This window comes from Crocodylus siamensis, chromosome 1 (genome assembly GCF_052110815.1).
Source record: "Crocodylus siamensis isolate JL-2025a chromosome 1, ASM5211081v1, whole genome shotgun sequence".
NCBI classification, from domain to species: Eukaryota; Metazoa; Chordata; order Crocodylia; family Crocodylidae; genus Crocodylus; species Crocodylus siamensis.
This window is the reverse complement of record NC_143395.1, coordinates 257,683,210-257,706,034: the sequence shown is the minus strand read 5'-3', so window position 1 is coordinate 257,706,034 and position 22,825 is coordinate 257,683,210. Positions and strand designations below refer to the sequence as shown.

At 40.8% G+C, this 22,825-nt stretch overlaps 1 protein-coding gene across 1 annotated transcript in view; it reads right to left on the bottom strand.

Moving 5' to 3' along the window:
- Positions 1-22,825, bottom strand: part of BACE2 (beta-secretase 2) — an 87,688-nt gene that overhangs the window by 47,886 nt on the left and 16,977 nt on the right. The window contains exon 2 of the mRNA XM_090060977.1: positions 3,863-3,951. Within this exon, the coding sequence (XP_089917103.1) occupies positions 3,863-3,951 (89 nt within the window). The remainder of the gene's footprint in view (positions 1-3,862; positions 3,952-22,825) is intronic.

The window sequence follows — 22,825 nt, the reverse complement described above, 5'->3', positions numbered from 1 at the left end:
TTCTTTGGGGGTAAGGGTGGGAAAAGGCAGCCAATGTTTCCATTAATAAAAGCAGCCTGCTGTTTAAATCCATCTCACTTGTCTATCACTCATTCACCTGCCTAAGCAATGATGATATAATCTGAAATGCACTGTTAAAAACTCTTGTACTTCAAGTAAATTATTTATGGAAAAGCAACCCATTATGTTCACTAATAAATAAATAAATAAATGTGTGCGTCTCTGTACATACATATATACATACACACAGTGCACACGTGTGTATACACACACACACACGCATGCATGTACACAGCTACTTTTCCATAAAGACAGACAGACTTCAAATGGCATGAGAAATGAAGTTCCCAGGTTCCCAACCTTCTGCCCCTCTCTCCCTGCTTTAAGGGCATAATAAGTTCACTTGCAAAATACTCAAATGGTTTCTACCCCATTAAACAGAAGAAATTCCTACTACCCCACTTCAAGATTGATGAAGCAGAACTTGATGAACAACAAACACAGTAAGCTAATACCAGCTGAATTTTTCAAAACTGAGACTACCAAAGTACCTCAATCCCTGCCCTGCCATCACGTGAATCTAGATATGCAATTCTCAACCAGGGGTCTGCCAGATCACAAGATGGGAAGAGATAAGCAAGGTGTCAGGAAATAAGCAGATAAGCGGAGGCTCAAGTTAGTCTCTGCCTGGATGATACCCCCAATCCTTATTGCCAGGCCCCTCTGCAAGAACATAAGCACTATAATCAATTAATTAGTTTTTTTTAATTGGGTGCCACACAATTCAAAAAAATGAGGGAGGGGTGCCTCTACTTCAAAAAGGTTGAAAACCACTGTTTTAGGTGGTATGGAGAATGTTAGCAGTTGAATACTCAAAGTGCTCAAATATCAGATTGCAAAGTTTGCTCGGTTTATAGCTAAATAGACTCATAGACAGGCATCAGACCTTTATGAAGGCAAAAAAACAACACAGGACAGTTTCTCAAAGACTTTTTTTTCCCCCTAGAACACTCACAGAGGTCAGTCTTATAAAACCAATAATTCTGCACTATTTTCCTCAAGACTCCATAACAAGACAATTTTCTTGTCCACATAAAAACAAACTAAAGTCAAGACCTCTCACACATTGCTTAGCATTTTGATCATTTGAGTTAAATAAAAAGAAAAAATAGCACCCCAGGGCATTCAGAACTGAGGTACTAACACTGAACTAAGATTCTAACAGTACTCCACCTTAATAGTTACATAAAAATGTAACAAAATAAAATAAGTACTAATGCTTTTTGGAGATGTGGGGAGCATTTTATAACTTTGTTGCTGAAGTGTGCATTCATTGTCAATTAATAGAGGTAAAATGACCTAGAGAAAAAATGCTGGTGTTGAATCACACCAAATATTTGTTTCATTTTGAAAAAAATAAGAAGTGAAATGGTAGCCTCATTCAATTCCATAAAAGTTTTGTCACTGATTCCAGTGGGGCCAGGAGTCTATCAAGGGTATGTTTATTTGAAGTCTGAAGTATAAGGGTCCTACATATGAATGTCCAACACAGTTATAATATAAAAATTTATGCTGCATTATGAAGTTCTTGTATATTTGTACCAATATGTTTTTGTTCCTCTCTACAGCCTTTTCAGTGACACTTCCCTTTTGTTGCTGCTGCCTGCCAAAAGTTAAGGAGGGCATATATAGAACACAGATACATGACTGCAAACTTCTGGTGCTGTATGGCATTTCTTAGGGGTCATTTCTGTTCATTAACTGGACCTGACATACAGAAGCCATGTTCCTACAAATACGAGAAGTTGCTAGGAAATGGGAGCAAAGCTGGGAAGGACTGGCTGATGGCCACAATGTCTCCATAATTAGTCCCCAGACAACTTCCTCTGAAAAAAAGAGTCCTTTGGCTACATTAGTCCATATGTAGAGAAAGTCCCCACTTCTCAGTTCTTTCTTTCAGACCAGGAAAGGCACCGAATGAAGCTCCTCTTCTCTTGTTAAGCCACCTGGAGATGGGTACAGGGACACCGCATACAACCTAAAAAGAGTGGTTTACTGAGACAAACTTCTCCCAAGCCTCCATGCTTGGGAATTACAAGGACTGAGGAACTCCTTTCTAGCACTCCATGGCACTTCCCAAACTCCATGCATGGGGTCTCTAGGAGGAACATTCCTGCCCCTTTCTCTGCTCCTAACCTTTGAGCCTTAAAATGATCAGCCATGCATCCTCCCAGTACCCACCAAACCCAGTGGTCCAGAAAGTCTCCACAGGTCCAAGCTGTGAAGCTCACAACCCTTTCCTAAGAAGTTGTTATCCTGCTCTTATACTATAACTCTTATTATATTTTTGGTGTATGTTCCGTGTTCTGCTAGCCAACATAATGGACATAGCACAACATATGCCCATTCTCCTCCCAATTAGATCAGTATGATGCTTACAAAAGCCCAACCAGTCTATCAAGGCTGACAGGAAGGCTGGGACTGCCCCCCTCTCCTTGGCACTGCGCTGAATACTCAGATGAATGCCATCTTCCACTACTTGGTCTTGCTCCACAGCAGATTTCAATAGGAAATCTTGTCCCCTGATTTCAATGCTCACCCTACTCAAAGCCCAGAACCTCTGCACTGGATATCCTAGGAGCAGTCCAGTCACTAGGTTTGTTGTTCCTTTAGTAGATTTTTTGGGCTCCCCCAAATGCCTTATTTTTGGGGTTTCTGAGGAACCTCTTGTCCAACTGGTTTTACACCTACCAGAAAGATTCCTTACTTTATACAAAATCTAGCCTGCCAAAATTTGAGGATTTTGTAGTTGGTGTGTGCACATATGTACAGGGGGTGAGGGATTTATAATGGAAACTCTATTGCTGAGCAATTACTGTCACTACATAACACACCCCAATACTACTCAGATTAAGCACTATTTCATAGAAAATGCAGCATATACAATTGGCATGTAGGACTCTATACTTTTAAGTATTCGAGGAATAGTTTTCAAAGGCAAATGCTGGATTCTTCAGATAGGTTTTATTTCTGGAATAAGCCATGCAAAATCTCCATTAAGGCTGCTGAATATAGAGTAGTCTTACTAACCATCACATTTGGCATAGAAATGCAGTTTTTCCCTCAATGTACAGTGCATTTTATGGGAAAAAATAGCCCAAATAAAGCAAAAGTTACACATCTGAGATGTATGAAGAGGTATGAGGGATGGCAAGCATCTTCCTCTCTCTCAATCAAAGCAGTTTGGGCTATGTTCTTGCAGTTCAGTTAAAGATGGGTACAGCTACACCTTCTTGCAGCAGCTTACCTGAAATACTGAAATCAAGGGAAAAACAACATACTAATAGCAAAATGCGACAATGACTGAGCCTATTTCTCAATAAAGCTTATGGTAGTGCTATATTTGGTGACTAGATGTTCTAGCAAGTCATGCCATATTGAACATTTTTTGACAAAATGCAAAGTAAAAAAAAACACAACAATTTGTTCAGCAGTTTTTATGCATCATTTCACTTCAACTTTCAGAATTTTTTTCAGGTTTTGTTGTGATAAGAATTCACTGAAGCCTGTAGAACTTTGCAAAAATATTTTATAATCAGCTGTATCAGGAGCAAAAAGATTTTGTCCAAAAATTTTTCACTGGATCCTAATTAGCCCTTTATTCTAATCAGCCCATTAAGGGAAGTAAAATACTGCTCAGCCTGGAGAAAGGTTGGTAAAACTCTGACCCTCAAGAAAGAAAGGTACACACCACAACCAACTACTAGTTGTCACAGGATCCTGTCCGCTTGCTTTGCTTTGCATTGTGGTTTTCGTACAGTGGCACTCAACCCTGCTCAAAGTGTGAGGAAAAGACACTTACTTTTCAGTATCAAAGTACGATGTAACATCAGGATTTGGAGCACCCGCAACTGCAAAATTACTGCTTCCAGTGTCAACCAGAATGTTCAACTGCAGAAAACAGAAAAGAAAGGTGAGGGGCTGCTTTCTTACTTGACAAATCCTTGAATCAAACACACAAGTGCTATCTTCAGTTTATAAACAGGTGAACATTGGTGAATACATACAACTACAGTATTTGCACAAAATACTGCTCTTAGCAAAGACATGAGACACGCTGTTATGGCCTTTCAGGTTGGCTCATTAATGAGAATTAATTAAAGAATTTCACTGCGAAGTGAAGGTAGGAAGAAGAGACCTGAAATACTGATATTCATGTAGAGAACACATTCAGTACTTTCCTTAAATTGCTTATATTAGCCAGGTCCATTATAAACATATCTTTCTTCTACATATCTAGGTAGCCTGCTGTGTGTAGAGATACACTTTGGTACTGTACCAATTGTACAACAGCAGGTAGAAGCTCTAGTCAGCTGCCCTTCATCTTTGTACAGTAAGCTTCAGGATTTTATAAGATCCTTGGGGGACCCCCACTGGTCACAGGGCACCATGACGATTGACTTCTGTCAATTACAACCCTCTGGGTACGACCATGGAGCCAATTTCCCAGCCAGCAGATCGTGGCGGTCCCAAGGCCACAACTGGCCAGTTTTGCCAAGAGGTGATCATGGGATACCAGATTGAAGGCTTTTCTGAAGTCAAGATATATGACATCAACCTCCTCTCCTTGGTCCAGGTTGTTGAATAAGCACCACCACTACCATTTTAAAGCACGGGTACGCTTTTAAAGTAGAGCCGAGCCGAGTGGGGTGAGGGTAGATGGAGGCTGCCTGCTGTGGGCTCTGGTATCTCCACCCTGCTGCCTTTGCCTCAGAAGCCCCATATCACATCTCCTGCCTGCTTAGCAGTGGGAGGCACAACTCGCAACTTCCACTACTACTGCATAGGCAGGGAGTGCAGGGCCAGCAGGAGGCTCCCGAGGGAAAGGCAGCAAAGTGGAGAGCCATCCCACCCACACCCCCTGGATGAGCTGCCCATGGCTCCATCCCACTCTCTGCCCCAGGCCCATACACTACCTTGGCTGGGCAGCTCCCCCAGCCCCACTCTCTCCCTCACTGTCGGGGCCCTGATCTGACCCTGCCCCTTTCCTTCCATAGACTCACCTGCAGGGAGCTGCTTTCCATGCTGCCTGGCTGCATTTCTGGCTACATGCATGCCCACAGTACCCCTTGCGTCTCACTCCAGGCAGCAGGACCCCTTGCAGGCTAGAATGCTGCCTTTCTGCAAGGGAAAACCTGCCATTTCCCAAGGGAACCCAGGCATCTGAGGGTCCCGGCTCCATGGGGGAAGAGGGAACCCAAGTGTCCAGAGCCCTGGCCAGAAGGCATAATTATCGGTAAATATTATTGGTTACAACAGGAAAAAAAAGAATCCGATAACCAATAATATCATTTCTCCTTTTATCAGTGCTGATCTGATAGGCAACTGTCATATCCGTGTACTTCTAGCCTTTAGAGTTCGCTTTCAAAGCTTACTCTACAACCATGAAGGCCAGAAACATTTTTTTTTTCAAAAATAGCTGAAATACATTTACTTCATTGCAGGAACTGGGTGGGGCTTTAGGTAAAACTACAGTGCAACACTAGGTGAAGTCATGAGTTGACAACTTCACAGAATCAGAGTTGGAAAGCACTGCCAGGGTCTAACACCCTACTCAAAAATGCAGGATGTGTAATTTCTCTACAATTCCAGATGAATGACAGTGCGGCCTCTTTTTGGAAGCTTCTAATGAAAATGTCACAAATTCCCTGGGAAGTTTGTTCCTTACTGTTCTTATAGTAACAAAGACTTGTTTTTGATACTTAATTTAAATCTGCCTCGTTGCAGGCAGATTTAAACCTATTGTTTCATGTCCCATTCTCCGAGACAAGGTTGTCCTCCCTCTTCTATGTAGCAGCCTTTCAAACAGTTGGAAATGTTCATTTAATCTAACATTCTCCAACTTAAACATAACTATTCTCTTAACCTTTCCTTGTACAACTTTGTGTTCCTACACCCTTTTAGCATTTTTGTTGCTTGCTTCTGAAGCCTCTCTAGTTTTTCCACATCATCCTTTGATTGCAGGGCCCAAACTGCAAGTAGTACCCTAGCTGAAGTCTAAGCACTGCTGGGTAAAATAGTACCATCACCTCCTGTGTCTTACATGCTACATTCCTGTTAACACAGCCAAAAATTATGCTCTTGTCTGACAACTGTATGACCCTACTGGCTCACATGGAGTTTGATCCACCAAAGCCTTCAGAAGTGTCTCAGTAATGCTACTGCGAAGCCAAACATTGCCCATTCTGCTTTTGTGCATGTCATTATTCTCCCCTGTGTAACATGTCACATTTGCCCTTATCAAATCCATCCAAAGTTCGTCAAGAACTCTGATATGCACTTTACTTATAGTGATCTGCTGCCTTTTGCCTGCTTTGTATTAGTTTTCTTAGCTATTTGGTCCATTTAATTGTTAGAAAATGGCAAAGCAAAGCAATTATTGAGCGACTCTGCCTTCTTTGTGGCTTTTGCTAATAGATCTGTAGGATCATTCACAGTTCCCTTGGTCTTATTCCATCTGACATTTAAATTGAATTGTCTTCAACATCCGTTTTCAATGGCATATCATTTTTGCCTTTCCTGTCCTGATTTTGTCCTTGAACATCTTCGCAGCTCCTTGGTATGCATCCCTAGTGACTCACCCATCTTACTTCTGACCATGTTTCTCTTGCTTTGAGGTAAGCAATAAGTTCTTGTATAGACAAATCACTCCTGAAGTTCTTCCTACCACACTGAAATAGCTTCTTGTTGAACCTCCAATATTATGGTCCTAAGGAACTGTCAGGCTTCCTGGACCCCACTATGCTTCAATTGGTCTACCCATGGGACCGTCCATGCTATGGAGTTGATTGAAATCTACCCTTCTGCTGTTCAATATTCCTCCTTTGCTAATTTTGTGCCTTTTTTTTTTTTTAAATAATCGTAAACTTTATTATACTATAAACACTTCCTTCCAAGACTCTTGTCTCCTTCACACCTGCGAGCAATTTTTCTTCCTTTGTCAGGAGAAGAAAGATCAACCTGTTGGTTGCTTACTCAACTTTCTGGAAAAGAAAAGTTGTGTTCTACACATTACGAGCTTACTGGATATTGTGTGCTTTACTGTATTATTCTTTAAGGAGATATCAGGAAAGTTCATTCCCTATGCTGAATTCATTTCAACAATAGCATGAAAAGTTACAATGAAGTATCTACATTTTTGTTCTTTGCGGAAACAACGAGTATGTTTATAAAAAGGCTATAGCACTTTAGAAGCAACAAATGTTGCCTCACTGGGGTGCCCTATGGCTTTAATTAATTAGCATTTCTAAAGCAGTTGGTGATTCCTGACTGAGTGATGGGCACTATATAAATAGTACAAACTGTATGTAGGTGTTGCCTTGACATTAGTAAAATACATGACACTGCACACGGAGGAGGACTTTGTGGTATTTGTGATTTATTTAAAAGCATGCATGAAAGATATTTTAAAACACCAGAAAGGCTAGCATCACAGAATTCACGAATCCCTGAAAAAGGGCAAATTTACTGCCCACTACTGAGAAAGACAGCATTTACAATGTCTGGTACTCAAAGAAAAAAGAAAAACCTCCATAAAATTACAAAGAACAGTAAAGCACATGAGTGCAGCCCACTCTGGTATAACTAGTATTCACATGACAAATAGCTATTCAAGCTGACATTCCATATCTATATGCTTATGTATAACTAGACACAGACAGTCAGGACAGACACAGATCTGTTATAATCCTTACAACAGTACTAATAATTAGTGGATTATCTGGGGATGGGTTTAAATTACCAAATTGTCTTTTTTAGGTTTGAATTCCTATTATTCCCCTTACATCTCATCATTTAAAAAGTCCTTTCACATCAATATAATAGAGGCCTCCTCGTTGGCCAACTCAGACAAGTAGTGTAGGTCTACCAGGAAAAGTATTACACACTTACAGTCTAAGTACAGCCAGTCAAAAAGCCCAAGGCTGAACTGATTCAGTTTTTGCAAGTTAGTTTAAGCTGCATAGATTGAATCAATAAGCAAATGAACAGACATTCACTTTTGATTCTGGAAATGCAGTCACATGCCTGTACTGGCCCAGGCCAGAACACAGCAGGCGCTAAAATGCACCTCCCTCCTCTTTGCTTGCTCTACAACAAAGAGCTTCGGCCAAGGCTAGCTGCCCACACTGTGAAGGGGGGGGGGAGGGGGAGGGAGAATTTGTAGGGGAGATGCAAACTTCCCAGGGATTCTGGGGGACTGTGAGTTAACTTGAATGTGGAGGGGATCTGGGACAAAAGTGTGATAACTGATTTAGGTTAAATCAGTTTAAGTCCGATACTACACCCATCCAGGTTTATCTTAAACTGGTTTTGGCCATTTTGAAAGCAGTTTATATGCACTGAACTTCTGTTGCGTTACAGATCTGAACCAATTTCTGACCATTTATACCATTTTGTGTGTAATTTCTGTCCCTAGCCATAGTGATCACTTCCTGTTGTTTGGGCCCCACTATCCAATGACCATCAAGCTTTGTCAGGAAGTGTCAGAGCAAGTTAAAGTTTTTGAGAAAGCCAAGATCAGAGCAACACAGTACAGGGGTACAAAGAAAAATTATAGGTTATCAAGACTGCCTAAGGAATACTGCCTGATCATGTGGAAAACATTTTTTAATAAACAACAGGTTTGTGTCCTTTTAGTTTTTGATGTATAAAAGGAAAGCCTGAAGGGATTTTTTATTGTTTTTTTCCAAGTTCAATTTCAGGCTTTTAGATATTAAGCAGCATCCAAAAAGGTACAAGCCTAGTTTTGACTCTGAAGGTCACCTTTAATAGAGCTGTAGAACATACAATGCATGTTTATAAAGACACTCAGGCCTGCTTCCTATGCATATAACAATGGCAATTTTGATTAAATTAAGAATATCTAAACCAATGGCTGGCAATTTTGCCAGGCAAAATTTGAATGTAAATAATTTTATTATTTCTTCCCTACACCAAGACTAGATGCTGTTTTTGGTAAAGGAGCTACAAAATTAAATTAAATTCTATTAGAAAATTAAAAATCTAAATTTACCTAAAGCTGCAAACGTGGATCATATTTTTTTGTGAAGAGATGGAAAAAATCCCTATATACCATGCATTTTTAGTGTGTATATCGATCTATTCTAAAGTGAACAAAACACTAAAAAAAAAAAAAAGCAATAATTTAATTTTGATGGGAAATCAAATTCACTGTCAATACGTTGCATCAGTAGTTTGTTAATACTTTGTTTCAATAACCCCTCAAATCGTCCAGTATTTGGGTTGGACCCAACATCAAGTAGCATTTTCTGTATACTATTCTGCTTCAATACTTTAATACAAGACTTTAAATTAACTGTTAAACATCCCCTTTTAAGGCAATGTTTAACGGTCTATTTAAAGAGCTAAATAAACCAATGAAAAGATTCCTTCTAATATCGATCTGTCATCTTTTCGTTTTGGAAAAACAGTATTCATCTGTGGTTTTCAGCCTTGTCCCACTCATTTGCGAAAACGAGTGCTGTCACTACTATGTCTTTATTGATAGGGGTTATCTACACTTCATGGCTGCTAAACATAAAGCTATCAACTACCCCATCTGGAAGCCACATTCTCCCAGTTACTCAATTTCAAACTTCCTATTTTTAGGAGTGATTGAGAAGACACTCATTCCCATTTTCATTGTGTGATGCCTGTTATTTGCCTGGGTTCTTGCCTTCTTTTACAGCCTCCAAGATCACCATAAATGCATTAAATAATTTTTTCTTTCAATTTAGACTTAAGTTATCTGGCCAATTTCCACTCCCCCACCCCCCGCCAGAGTTCTCAGTAACTTCTAGTATGAATAAAAGGTTAATGTGCCCTCTCCACTTCCCCTTGCTGAAAGCAGCCTTGGTTTAACAAAACATATTTTTGGTCAAGTCCCAGGGATGGAAACCTCTCTCTTTCTGTGCTCCTCCTGTTTTTGACACTAGGTTAATGTAAATCACAGGCAAAGCAGTGTTGTATTTTGTTGCCCTCTGAAGGCCAGCAAGCTCTTAATTTACAGTCTAAGTGAAGATAAGGCATTTGTACTTTTTAATCACATTCTCTATGACATCACATTCGCTTCAAATACAACTGCTAGCTCATGAGAAGAAAACTAGGCTTTATCTTCACTAAGATTTTAATTCTAGTCAAAGGTATGCTTTTAACTCAAGTGGGGAGAGAGAGAGAAAGAGAGACAGACACAGATCTCTTTCAGGGAATAGGACAGCTACATTCTCATGCTGTTTTAAAAACTTGTTCTTCCTCGCTTTCATGATCCCTCTGTCCTGTTTTACATGCTTCAGGTAAAGGTTTGTATTCCTGCTGTATTTGATGGAGGGTGTTGCCAGCCGTGGCCATTTTCAAGTCAATTGCCCAAAGCAAGAAGCACTTCAGTAAATCAGAGCAGTTTGATGTATAAGCATTTGTTTCACGGATAAGCATCTATTTGAGCAAATCCTTTGCTTGTGCTAGGGCATGGATGAGATTACCTTCATGTTCCTTTCAATTTCATCACTCTACGAACCACTAAATATTTACTACGCAACATATAAACATTTGATCTTACTTTACCTTCTTTCTTAAAGTTTGTTCTACCCATCTGTAATAAACGGTATTAAAAGTAATTTGCTGAATAGCACATTTGAGAAGCAAAAACTGCTAGGTTTCTAGTTAGTGATTAACAACTAGAAATCATTTGGATAACACTTCTTGCTCTTTTTTTTTCTTTAAAGCTGGTTAATAGGTAGGAAAATTACTTGCCAATTTAAATACTGCCTTGTTTAATGCAATGATTTCTAATGACATTATCAACCCATCTGATAAGAATTGCTTGCAACCATCATACAAAATGGGAAATGCACTCTAGAAACTATATGCTGTTTGACCAGTTGTTACGTGATATTACTGGCCTAGATCGTCATCAGGTTTTTTCAACTTTTCATTTATGGAAGTGAATGAATATTGGCTTTTTAAAGAAACAGAAAAACAGAGTACAGTAATTCTATTATCTGAAATCAGATAATATTTACAGTCAGATTTCTTAAGGAAAAAAGTTTAAGGCTTACTGTAGAATTTATTTTTTTTTAAAGAGTTAAAGGAAGATTTGAGAGTATGCTTCGTGTGGAGGATCAGAGATACACATGAAAACCAAGAACATGACCCCAGGAAAAACACACTGCATGTAGAATGGAAGACAGCTGTATATAGCAGCAAAGTCTACTGCAATTTATTTATAGGCAAACAAGGCCTAAATAAGGGTTACTGTAACATCCAGCTAAAAAAGTAACAGATCCAGCATTTGGGGAGAAAAAAAAAAAAAATCAGTTTTTCTTCATTTCAGGGTGTTCCTCAGTGGAACCTACAAAGTCATGATTCTGCTGTACTCAGGAAAGGAATCCACAGAACACATTGCATCCGTTTCAATTCTGGGGGGATAAGTCACCCCACCCAGCACTACAAAACTCCCTCTTGCAGTGCTGACTTAGGCCTTATCTACATTACAAAGTTTTGCCAGCATAGCACATCTGCTATGGGCATGAAAAGACCATGCCTTCTTGCTGACATAGCTACATCAAAAAATCCATGGCACAGATGCAGCTATACCAACCAAAGAATTAAACCAACAAGTGTGCTTGTACTGTTCAGTGAAACGGCATAGCTAGGTTAGCAGAAAAAACCTGTCTAGTGGCATATGCTGATCTCTGCTAAGGAAGTCTGTCAGCATTGCTATTCCAGCACAGCTACAGCATTGGAAGCTCTGTAACAGAGACAAGCCTTAAGACTAAGGATGGACATTCAAAAAGCCTGAGCCTGAATTAATTCAATCTTTGCAGGTTAGTCTAACCTACAAAGCTTGAACCAATTTGGAGGTGGATAGACATTCCTGTTTCATTCCAGAAATGCAGGCACCTGCCTGAGAGGCTCAGGCTAGAAGCCAGGGGGGTGCTAGAGTAGTCCTCCCTTCCTTTCCCTTCCACAGGGCTGAGCTGAGGGGGCCTGACCAGGCCCCAGGAAGACACTGCGACTAGGGAGGGTTGCCCCCACCCTCCCACTACCCCCTTGATAACAGAGATTTTATCAGCTCTGGTATTATCAGCATTTAACATCCTGTTAGAAAACAAAGCCTTGTCCATTACAAGCTCTTCTTAAACAGCTTTTTCCAAAGGAAGGAATGCAGGGACATTACCAACTGAGCTGTTGATTACCTCCAAAAGCCCTAACCAGACACTGTCCTATCTGCTTTACACAGTATTAGCTAGTATACCACGTGGTGGCAGTCTGTGCTGTGGGAAAGAGGAGGAAAGGAACTCTGCTTAAGCAGCGTGGTGAGAGTGTGGGGAAAGGGGCACAGGAAAGCCAGCAGACCCTGTTGTGCCTGGAAGTCTCTGCCAGAGATGCAGCTAGGGAGCAGAGGGGAGGGTGCAGCCCTGCTATGGAGTACAGAGCCCCACCCAGCCCAGAGAGCATGCCAGGATGCTGGGGATTGTCTGGTTCATCTTAAACCAGCAAGGTTTGCATAAACTGGTTTGACCCAAATCAGTTAAGTCTGATACTACATTCAACCAGGTTTATCTCAAACTGGTTTCAGCTATTTTCAGACTGGTTTATGTGCACTGAACATCTGTTCTGTTACAGGTTTAAACCAGTTTCTGATCACTTAAACCAGTGTGTGTGTAAAGGCTGTCCCTAGCCTAAATGTTCTCTCCACATAAATAACTAGACTAACACAGAAAACTGTTTTATGGTAGCTGGCAGAGAAGACAGGAACGAGGCCAGGACAGACTTTCATGGAGGTTACTGGTAAGAAGGTGGGGTAGGTTGGCACCTAAAAGACTAAGCCTCCGTAGATGGCAGCCTACTTCATCAATGCTATGAAAGGACTTGCAGAGAGCAGGAATATTGAATAGAAAGGAATAAGATAACATAAAAACAAAGAAATAGCCAGCTTGTCCCCACAGCCATAGAAACTCTTAGAAGTCAATAATTTCCTGATGTGGTTTGTTAAAAGGGTGGTGCAACACATTCCACAAGTGTGTCAATGTTTGGTTAAGATATAGAGCTGTGCGTCTGTCTGCATTGTTATATGAGATAGCAGGTCAGCAAACCAACATATCCAGGAGAAGGATTGCAATATGCTAAGTGAGGGCTGACAACTCCAGAATAGTTCAAGTGACTATAGGAACAAATGCACAGTAGAATATTTTGGGTAATGGTTTAATGTAAGAGACACCTCATGGCAGCACCTTCATTTTAACCAAGACCCTACTGTTTATTGGTAGCATAGATTCTGAAGCATGCAGGACATCATCAACATTTAAATTAAGATTCAATTGCAATTAACTAGCAGTAAACCCACAAGTTGCCATCTAGTATCTCCAAGCGTCCTTTCCAGTGGCACAACAGCTAGAGTCTGTACCCCAGACAACAGTGGCTGGCCTGGCAGCAGGAGCTATTCTTGCGTCCCCTGTAAGTGGGTGCCCCGGGCTAGTGCCCTGGTGGCCAACTGCTCATTACACTACTGATTCTTTGGTTTATTGTGTTTATTCCATTGACTTTAATAGGGATTTCACCTCATACATATTACCCTGCCCATTCCCCTTCCCCAAAAGTACAAGCCTTCACATCTGCACAAGTCCTGAAGGAAGTCAGTGAAGCTCTGCCTAGCACTTGAGTATCATTATGGACCTCATAGCAGGATTAAGAGCTATGTTCATTTGCCTCCAAAGTGATAATCACTTGCCTTTGTTTTAAGAAGAGGGTTCATAGCATGAACTATGCTTTGCTACAGTTGATTTTCACTTAAGAAAAAAATCCACCAAAATGACTGTTGGTTTGAGGCATATACTTGGTAAACCAAATGGTAAACAGAAATATGAGCAACTGAATGGGGAACTAAAGTAAGCTTTTAAAACAATTTCTATAGGAAATGCTGTATTACAGACCATCATTTTGACAAAAAGGAAAAACTATTACAATTTTAAAGACAAAAAGAACACAGCCAATCAATTCTGGTAACAAAGCAAAATATCCTTTCTTCATTGTTGTGTTTTCCTTTCAGCCAATTCCTTCAGTTGTCTGAACATTAACATTCTTTCCACACATGCCATCTCATGTGGTATCCAATTTTTCTAGCTGAAATTTATTCTTGGTGTCCACATACATCCCATATCCCATCCATCTAATTCATGCTGTATGAACATGCTTCATTGCTGAAGATGAGTTATTCCTTGTTTATTTTAGAGGTATACAGAAAAATAAAAATAACCTAGCAACTTCATCTCAATTCCTTCTCATAGCACATTCTTTTTCAGTGCTATGATGTTTTAAAAGCTGGTGCTACATCTCTCTCGAGTCATGGCACTCTAGCTATTCTTTCTAAGCTCAAGATTAATTTATTTTAGAAACATTTGTTTTTAAAAAAGTGACCTCAGAAAGACCCAAACACTCACTTTTGCAGGAACCGGTCTTTATGATTCAAGATTCCTCTCTCTAGCTGAGCAGAGGCTCTGATTCTACAAACCCTTGCATCTGAAGCTAAAGAAAATGCTGCTGTGCAGTACCTCTGGCTTCACAAGTTAAACGATTACAGGTGCAGTATTGTTGCCGCATTCCACTCTGTGAACATCTTCCCTGGCTTGCTCAAGAGCGTAGGCTGCTAGCATCTATTTGAAACTGAACTGTAGATTTTGAAGATGTAAAGTAATTATTTAAAAAGGAAAGGCCCCCAGCAAGACTCAAAATGCTGCTATTATTGTAAGTGGCACTATTTTAAAATTATGTTGATCTGATCAGAAGTTATTCCTACTTCTCTGTACACAGCCATATATACACATCAGAAAAGTTGCTCCGAGCTGTTGTATGTACAACGATACTAGTCTAGATGTCCTCATAACTAGCCATGCATGCCTGCATTTTGCGGCCTACTAACTTGCCCTCGTTACCAGTGATTAAGGATTTGAATTTTAAATATTAGGAGCCCTTTTTTACAAATCCAGCATAGGTTTAAATAACTTGAGATCCATAACATACCTGCAAACAGAGATACCTTTCCAAAGAAGGATGGACTGCCACATGTACATACAAATGACATTTATTTTAATCAAACAAAAAAAATGGACTGTTAAATTCCATCCTTACCCCTTTAAGTCTTACAATATTTGGCACTTGACTAAAAGCCTAGTTTTGAAGGGCTTTATGTAAGATTTCATTTAATTAAATAAGTTCCTTTTCCTCACGCCAGTGGCAAAAAATTTGAAAGCTAGAAACAAACAAAACACTAAAACCAAAACTCTGGCTGCAAAACCTCAGAAGATTTTCCAGCCAATTTCAGGATTCTAAATACTTGTTGTTAGCAATACTGTAATTACTGGAACTGATCCTCCATTGATCATTCACCAGTGAATGACAATGAAAAAGCCTGAGGCTGAATTGATTCAGTCTTTGCAGGTTAGTCTAAACTGCAAAGATTAAACTGAGAAATAACTGGACCACATTTACTTTCGATTCAGGAAATGCCTGCAGTGCCTCAGGCCAGAAGCCAGGGGGCACTAAAGCATGGCTCTCTGGTGTGTAGCCAGCATGGACTGTATGTTTGCTTCCTCTTCCTGCTGCCCCTGAGGTCTCTAGGATTTGCAGTCCAGAATCATAGCACCAGGACTCTGCAGGGTTGCTCATCACTTCCTTTTACTGCTTCCAGGTACCTCTGCGATTTGTAGTCCACAGTTGTAGTCAGCAGTAAGTTTGAGCAGGGGAAGGGATGTTTAACTCCTATCCCTGGCCCCAGCCCCCAGCAACGGTTTGCCTAGTGCGGGGAGGGGGGGTAGTCCTTGCCTCCTCCCCCTCCCCTCTAAGCCTTTTCTGTTGAAGCAGGCAGCATAGCCCAGCCCAGGGATGGAAAGCATGCTGGGAGACTGATTTAACTTGAACCAGTAAGGGGTCTGGTTTCATAAACCAGTTTGAGCCAAATCAGTTAAGTCTGATACTACATTCAACCAGGTCTGTCTTAAAGCAGTTTTAGCCATTTTGAAACTGGTTAATGTGCACTGAGGTTCTGCTGTGTTACAGGTTTAAATCACTTTCTGATTACTAAAACCAGTTTGTGTGTAACTTCTGTCCCTAGAGTATAATATTGCTGAAATCAGTGGGAGCTTCATGTGAGCACGGAATGCAGTAAGAGCCCCACTTTACTCTGAAATATAATTATTTGGCACACCACATAGTGCCAAGCAAATACTGGATTCTTTTTGTGAGGTAGGTATTAGAAGACAGATGTTAGGTCAAACAAAACATGTTATTCAACCCCAAATGATTCCTTTCTGGGGGTTTCCATTTTAACATTTAATTTTAGTAATTTGTCTTTTGAAAAGCAAAACAGATACTTTGTCTCATTTTGATTTCTTAACCTGTACTTTTAGACAAGTTCCAAGTTTGCCGAGTTGTTTCAGTCAGCTTGAATTTACATTTTTTGGAAAAAAAATTAAACTGTAAAATTTCAGCCTGCTCCAATGTTTAAATTTGCATATATATTCTGTTAGCAGCAAGCGACTTACACAGAATACTCACAAAAATTTTTGAATTTGCTTCCTATCCCTCATCTTCCCATTACTGTCCTATTTTTAAAAAATAAGTAGAGAAGAAAAGTATCTGGTTGTGCGCCATTCAGAAATGGAAAAAAGTGGTTTAATATATTAAAATAAGATAAGTATGCACAAGTGCATTACAGTCTGTTATTTTTGTTAAAAATTACATATAGTTCAGAATTTCAATCTTCTGACATTTCTTCACTCCAAAATTAGCTACTAATTTATTTTGTAATGTCACTTTCTCTTCAGTTCCATTGTTCATTAGAATCACCAAGGAGCTTCTCTCCAAAAGAACTCGCATTTTCAGTTTGTGCCTATTCACTACCTAGCTTCAGAAGCCACCCTGCGTAACGGAAGTTCACCTTGAAATGGGAAATCAATTTCCAATCTTTGAAATCAGTAAGAACCAACTCATTTTTTATACTGAAAGAGAAAAAAAAATAGTACTAATTTAACTCCAACATGCTCAAGATGAGTCAGTCTAAAAACCTCTCCATACTATGCCTTTCCAAGCACTGAGTTATTTCTCTACATTTGCAGCAGTATTTGGAAATAACAGAGTGAATAAAGGACAGCATTTCAAACTTCAAAGTGCAAACCAGTAATTTCAAGCATAGACGACCTTTCAAATTGCTTTCCAGGGATGAAGAAAGAGTTCTCCCAGCCTGAAAGAACTGATGTTGCACTTGGCCTCCCTTCTGTCAAAAACACTAGGTCCAACCGTTTTTCATGCAGTGGGCAAAACCAAAAGCCATCTCCTCTCAGGAAAGCATCAACCTCATTCCAGAATTCCCAAATGAGCCCTACTTAAGAGCCATGCAAGCAGCTTCCCCTTGGTCTAAACTCCGTTTTCCAAATGAGAATTGCACTGCTCTGGGCCAATTCTATATTATTTACTAGTCTCAAATATAAAAGTTGCTCTCTTGAACTTCTAAACAAGCTTGAAAGCAGCTGTTCAACATCGAGAGAGAGAGAGAGAGAGAGAGAGAGAGAGATGTCACTGGAATGATGGATGAGTCAAGGAATTGAAATGAGAAACATTTTGAAAAACAATTGAGCATTCAGCAACAAATCTGAATGCTCAAAAAAAGAAAAAACCGCACGGTAAATAAAAATTAGACTTACCCCCTTCTGTCTCTCAAGGACTTAGTTTTGGAGGCAAAGACTTTCAAAAAAATCAGTTTAAAAACAAAGCATGGAGAAATGAAAAATGAAAGGCAAATGGGAACATTCCTAGCCTATCAGACTAAATTATTCTTCTCAGAATAGCCTGTTCTGCAGAGGAAAAGCAGGCCAGTTCATTAGAATGTTGTTCTATCTGTACTTACTGGCTTTGTTTTTAGCAAGGTTTTAAAGCATGACTTAAAATTGGATGTTGAGCACTTACATAGCACTTTTTATGTGCCTTGCTGAAGTGTTTTAGAGGCATAGATAGACTGGGTAACTATTTTACAGGGGGAAGAAAAACATGTCAGGAGGAGTAATGACACCTGAATCATTCAAAGGCAGTGGACAAAAGGGCACTACAACCTACCCGTCTAAACTTTCTTTGAGGGGTTGGGAGACTGTGCTACATTTAGGAAATGTGAGGCAGTGGTACTAACAAACATGCATGTACTGGGATCTTGATTTTTGGTTGGGGCCAGTAATTTCCTCTAGCTCCAAAATGCTACCTGGTTTATAGCCCAATTGACCAATAACACGTCAAGGTTGAATGAAGCCCAAAAAACTTAAGCTGGACTTTGTATGACACATACTTGAGCTCTGAAATCAGGTGTTCCGAAGGGTAGGTAAACACATTACCTCTGATCCTTGGAGAACTGATCATATAAAAGAGCTCAAATCAAAAATTTTTGTGATTTTCATGACTCCTTTTGTGAGATGTGATTACAGAATTGTACTGTTATGCTTTTCCTTTTGCATTATGAGTTGCTTTTTGGTATGTTATGCATCTTAAAAACACATGAAATTATGTAGTGTTCTTCAAGTGTCATAAGACAATGTGATGATGAAACTCTATGGGGTTTTCTACTCAAGAATGCAGCCTAAGCAGTTATTAGAAATGCGCTTTCCAGCCCTAACATATTTATAGTATTACCAAGTTACGGTGTGAGAAATTTTACCACCAAAACCTTCAGAAACTGGAGCCTAGAAGTGGTTAAGCAAAGTCAAGTTGGAAGCCCACCTGAGCCTCAAAATCCACTGGCATGCTTTAACATTGCTGGTCCAGTTTCTGTAGTCAGCATCACAAGATGGGATCATGCGACTAGCTGGGCCATCTGACTTTCCAGCATGAATGATCAGGCACCCACCCATTCCTAGCTGGATCAGTTGGGGGAAGCCTTCAGGCATGATCCAAAGTGAATTCAACCTTTGTAGCTGTAGCAAGATGTTTTAACCACCATGCTGCTGCACCTCATGAATTAGCAGGTACATAGGGAAAAACAAAAACAAAACACCACACACTGGGAACTCAGCACAGAACAAGGCTGTTTAACATATCAATGTTTTCTTTATGTACTAGTTATTTCCAACAGTTTTATAAAGAATATTAAAAAGGGGTGGTTTTGATAAAATATGCAAAAGATGTGAATTTTATAAGTTCACCCTCCCCGTCTCCCCATCACTTATCAGTACACACACATACATGTTGTGGAGCCAGTAGCTCTGGGAGATGAACTGGCTTCTCTTCTGGCTCATGCATCAGAACTGCCAACCAAGTTCCACCATAAACTTTTACCACTAGGAAAAGTATGTAGTTTCACAGTGGGAGAGCGTTATTTTCAGATACCAGGTTGAGTTTGTAGGTTTAGAGTTTAGAAAGGTGACCTTTTGAAGTTCAAACTGAAGAACTTCACTGTGAGAGTCCTTGTAACAATACATAGGGACTTTTTCTGCAGTTTCCGCCCTCCTCTGCAGAGCATAATTCCACTGTAGCCTGTGAACAAAACTAGCCTACGAGATGAAATCCACCATGTGATGACAGTACCTTAGGTCTTCAGCAGTTTATTTATTGATTTGGTCATTTTTGCTTCCTGCAACTCCTGAGAAGCAGCACATCATTGTGCAATATTTGCAAAGTTCTAGACTGTGAGCTCTGCAATGATTCACTAACCAGACACAAGAACAATAATCTAAAATAGTTTGCTTTATAAACCCAAGCAAGAAGGTTTAGTAGGGTTCACAAAGAACCATCTGAAAGTTAAGGAAGCAAAACTGTAACAAAAAATTCTTACATAAAAATATATTATTTCTTCTAATTCTGTCCTTCCAAGACGACCCTGATGACACATATAGCATACACCATATACTCAGATTACTGAGTCAGTTAAAGCTACCCAAATATCTAGACACAAGGGGCATTGGGGGGAGGGGGGAGAAAGGCTTAAATTAAAGCACCCAGATCATCTTGTGTATCAGTATCCCCACACTGAAAAATGGCAGTGGGGACACTGTAACTAAAGCTAAAACGAGCCTTAGTTAAAGTGCCCCCACCATCATTTTTCAGCACAGGGACACCAATGTAGGAGATGTTGAAGTTGCTGGAGTGCGGTAATTACCATGCTTCAGCAGGCTTAATTAATTGAGCCTGCTCCGACACTCTGCCTTGCTGCCTGTGTATAGGCACCCGAGAGTTCTGAAAGTTTGGTTAACAAAGTTTGGTCAGCAGTGTCTAAGACAGCTGGGATAGACATGCCAGACACTGCTTACACCCACTAGTTCCCAAGAAAAAGCCCTTTCTATCCACAGACAGGAAGAGCAAGGATCACAAGGACAATGATTCTCAACCAATGTGCTGCTGCACCTTGGGTTACCTTGAAATCCTTTCAAGGGTGTTACAGGTGTGCAAACGTGATTTCCAAAATAAACTCAAAAGTTGCAAATAAGAATTCATAGTATGAAAAAATATTCTTTGCAACAGAACATCTGCTTTTATTTTTCTGTACAGGCAGTCCTCAAGTTACGATTCTTCAAATTACAATGAACATCACAACATTTATAAATTGACACCCTGTTTCAATGTTCCAATGTGGGTTTCAACTTTACGATGCTCGATACAGCTGCATCCAGCTGGCAAGCCTGTTGTGGTGGAAGGGAAGGGGCGTGGGGGGCAGAACGAGGTCCCCCCTGGTGAGGGAGGGGCAGGGGCTGTGGCAAGCACAGCCCAGCTGGGGCCAGGATGGTGCAGGACTGAGCTGCAGCTCATTGACAGAGTACAGAGAGGAAAGGAGGGGGCCCCACTGCTGCTCATCTGGCGGTTCCTGCCGCTGCACCTGCCACTCATCTGGGAGGACATAGGTGGGGTGCCCCTAGATCTGCACGGGGCAGGGTTGCACCAGGCTGTGCTCCAGACAAGCAGCAGGGGCTATGGTGAATTTTTGGGTGGCTGCAGCCCCCACATAGCTCCCGCTTCGCCACCCGTTCTGCTATAATCGGGGCGCAACACACTTCCCCCGTGCCCTGCCACCGCTCGCCCACCCAGTGAGGGTGGGTGTAGGATGAAGCTGCGGCTCATCCGGGGGGGGGGGGTAGCTCCTGCCACTGCATGCCACTTGTCCGAAGGCAGCTCAATGGCTCTGCCCTGTGCCTGCCCTGTCCCAGCTGGAGGAGCAGCAGGAGGGCGTAGCCCTTGCTGCCACTGCCGTGCTTACCCAGAGCGTAGCCCAGTACAGCCCCAGCCCTGTCCACCCCACACAGATACTGGGGCACATGCCCCTCCCCACCCCTGATGAGCTGCTAGACAAGAAGTGTGCAACAGTGGGAGCCGCCATCCCCTCCATGCCCACACCTGCCCAGATTGCACATACTTAGCAATCAGCTTTTCTGTTATTCTTTTCAGAAACTTAAAAAAAAAAAAAAAATCATATTGCGCTACTACACAACTACACTAGCATTCTTGTACACACAGCAGCTCAGAGCAACTTTTCCAATGTGTATATGGCTGTGTAACAGAAGTAGGTATAACTTCTGATCACATCAACATAATTTTAAAATAGTGCCACTCACACTAATAGCAACATTCTGAGTCTTGCACTAGTGCTTTTAGATGTAGATGCACTATATAGTAGTTTCTACATCTAAAAACAGTTTTCCACAGACTTAGAAGATATGGAGGCTTTGGAGGACATCATCTTCAACAGAAGCAGATGCAAGGATGCACTAATCTTTAGTAAATTGTTGGGAAAAGGTAATCCAAAGAATGTACTGAGCGTGAAAAGCAGACATTACCCTCAGCTGGAAGACACAACGTTCTCCAACATCCATGTCTACACTCCCAAAACAGATTTGTGAAGTTTTTTCTTCCATTTGTTAACTATATCACACTCCAAAAGCAAAAGCTAGCAGTCAACATCATAAAAGTGTTTGTTATTCACAGAAGGGTTTTTAAGCATAATCTTATGAAAGGATCAATTTGCTATAGACAGGCTGCAGTATTTTGACTGCATCAGGTAAGTATATTGCTATGATCCTGAAAAGTTCAGAAGTATTAAAAAGATCTCCCCCATCCCCAAAATTAGTAGCACAAGGGGGACAGTGCCCCATAATGCCCATTACGGATCTTTTAACTTAAAGAATTTCAGCTTCTTCTTCCCTCTCCCCACATAACATTTTTAGAATCCTCCTTGTGGGATTCACAGGCTCCTCAGCACTGTGAGAACACATGCTGAAATGGAAATTGCTTATTAAAAAAAAAGCCAGCAAGGGCAAAGCATTTTCAGCATCTTACTTCACTGTCACATGTGGCAGGCACAGCCTTCCCCTCTCCCCACTTTGCTGCAAAGCACAGGCTCTACCAACTGAATTTAGCTGCACAGTAGAATATCCTTCTCCACATCTGTTTAGCCAGTCTCACACTTTTCTGACCTGGATGACACGCCCCATTTACTTATTTATACTGCTACAAGTGTTAATAGTCAGAGAGTTTATACCAACAGTTCATGTAAAACAATTTTGAAAAGTACCTTTCCAGATGTCCCAACCTTTTTATGAACCAGATGGAAGAAGAATTCCTCAAGGACTGCACCATCAAACCCTTGCTATACTTAAGGTATATTGATGACATCATCACTTGGACTGAAAATCCGGTTGAGTTCCATCAGAAATTCTACAATCATCATGCCTCCATCGGACTACCTCTTGAATACTCCAGCACCAACATCTCCTTTTAGACATGATGATCAGTATCCAGAATG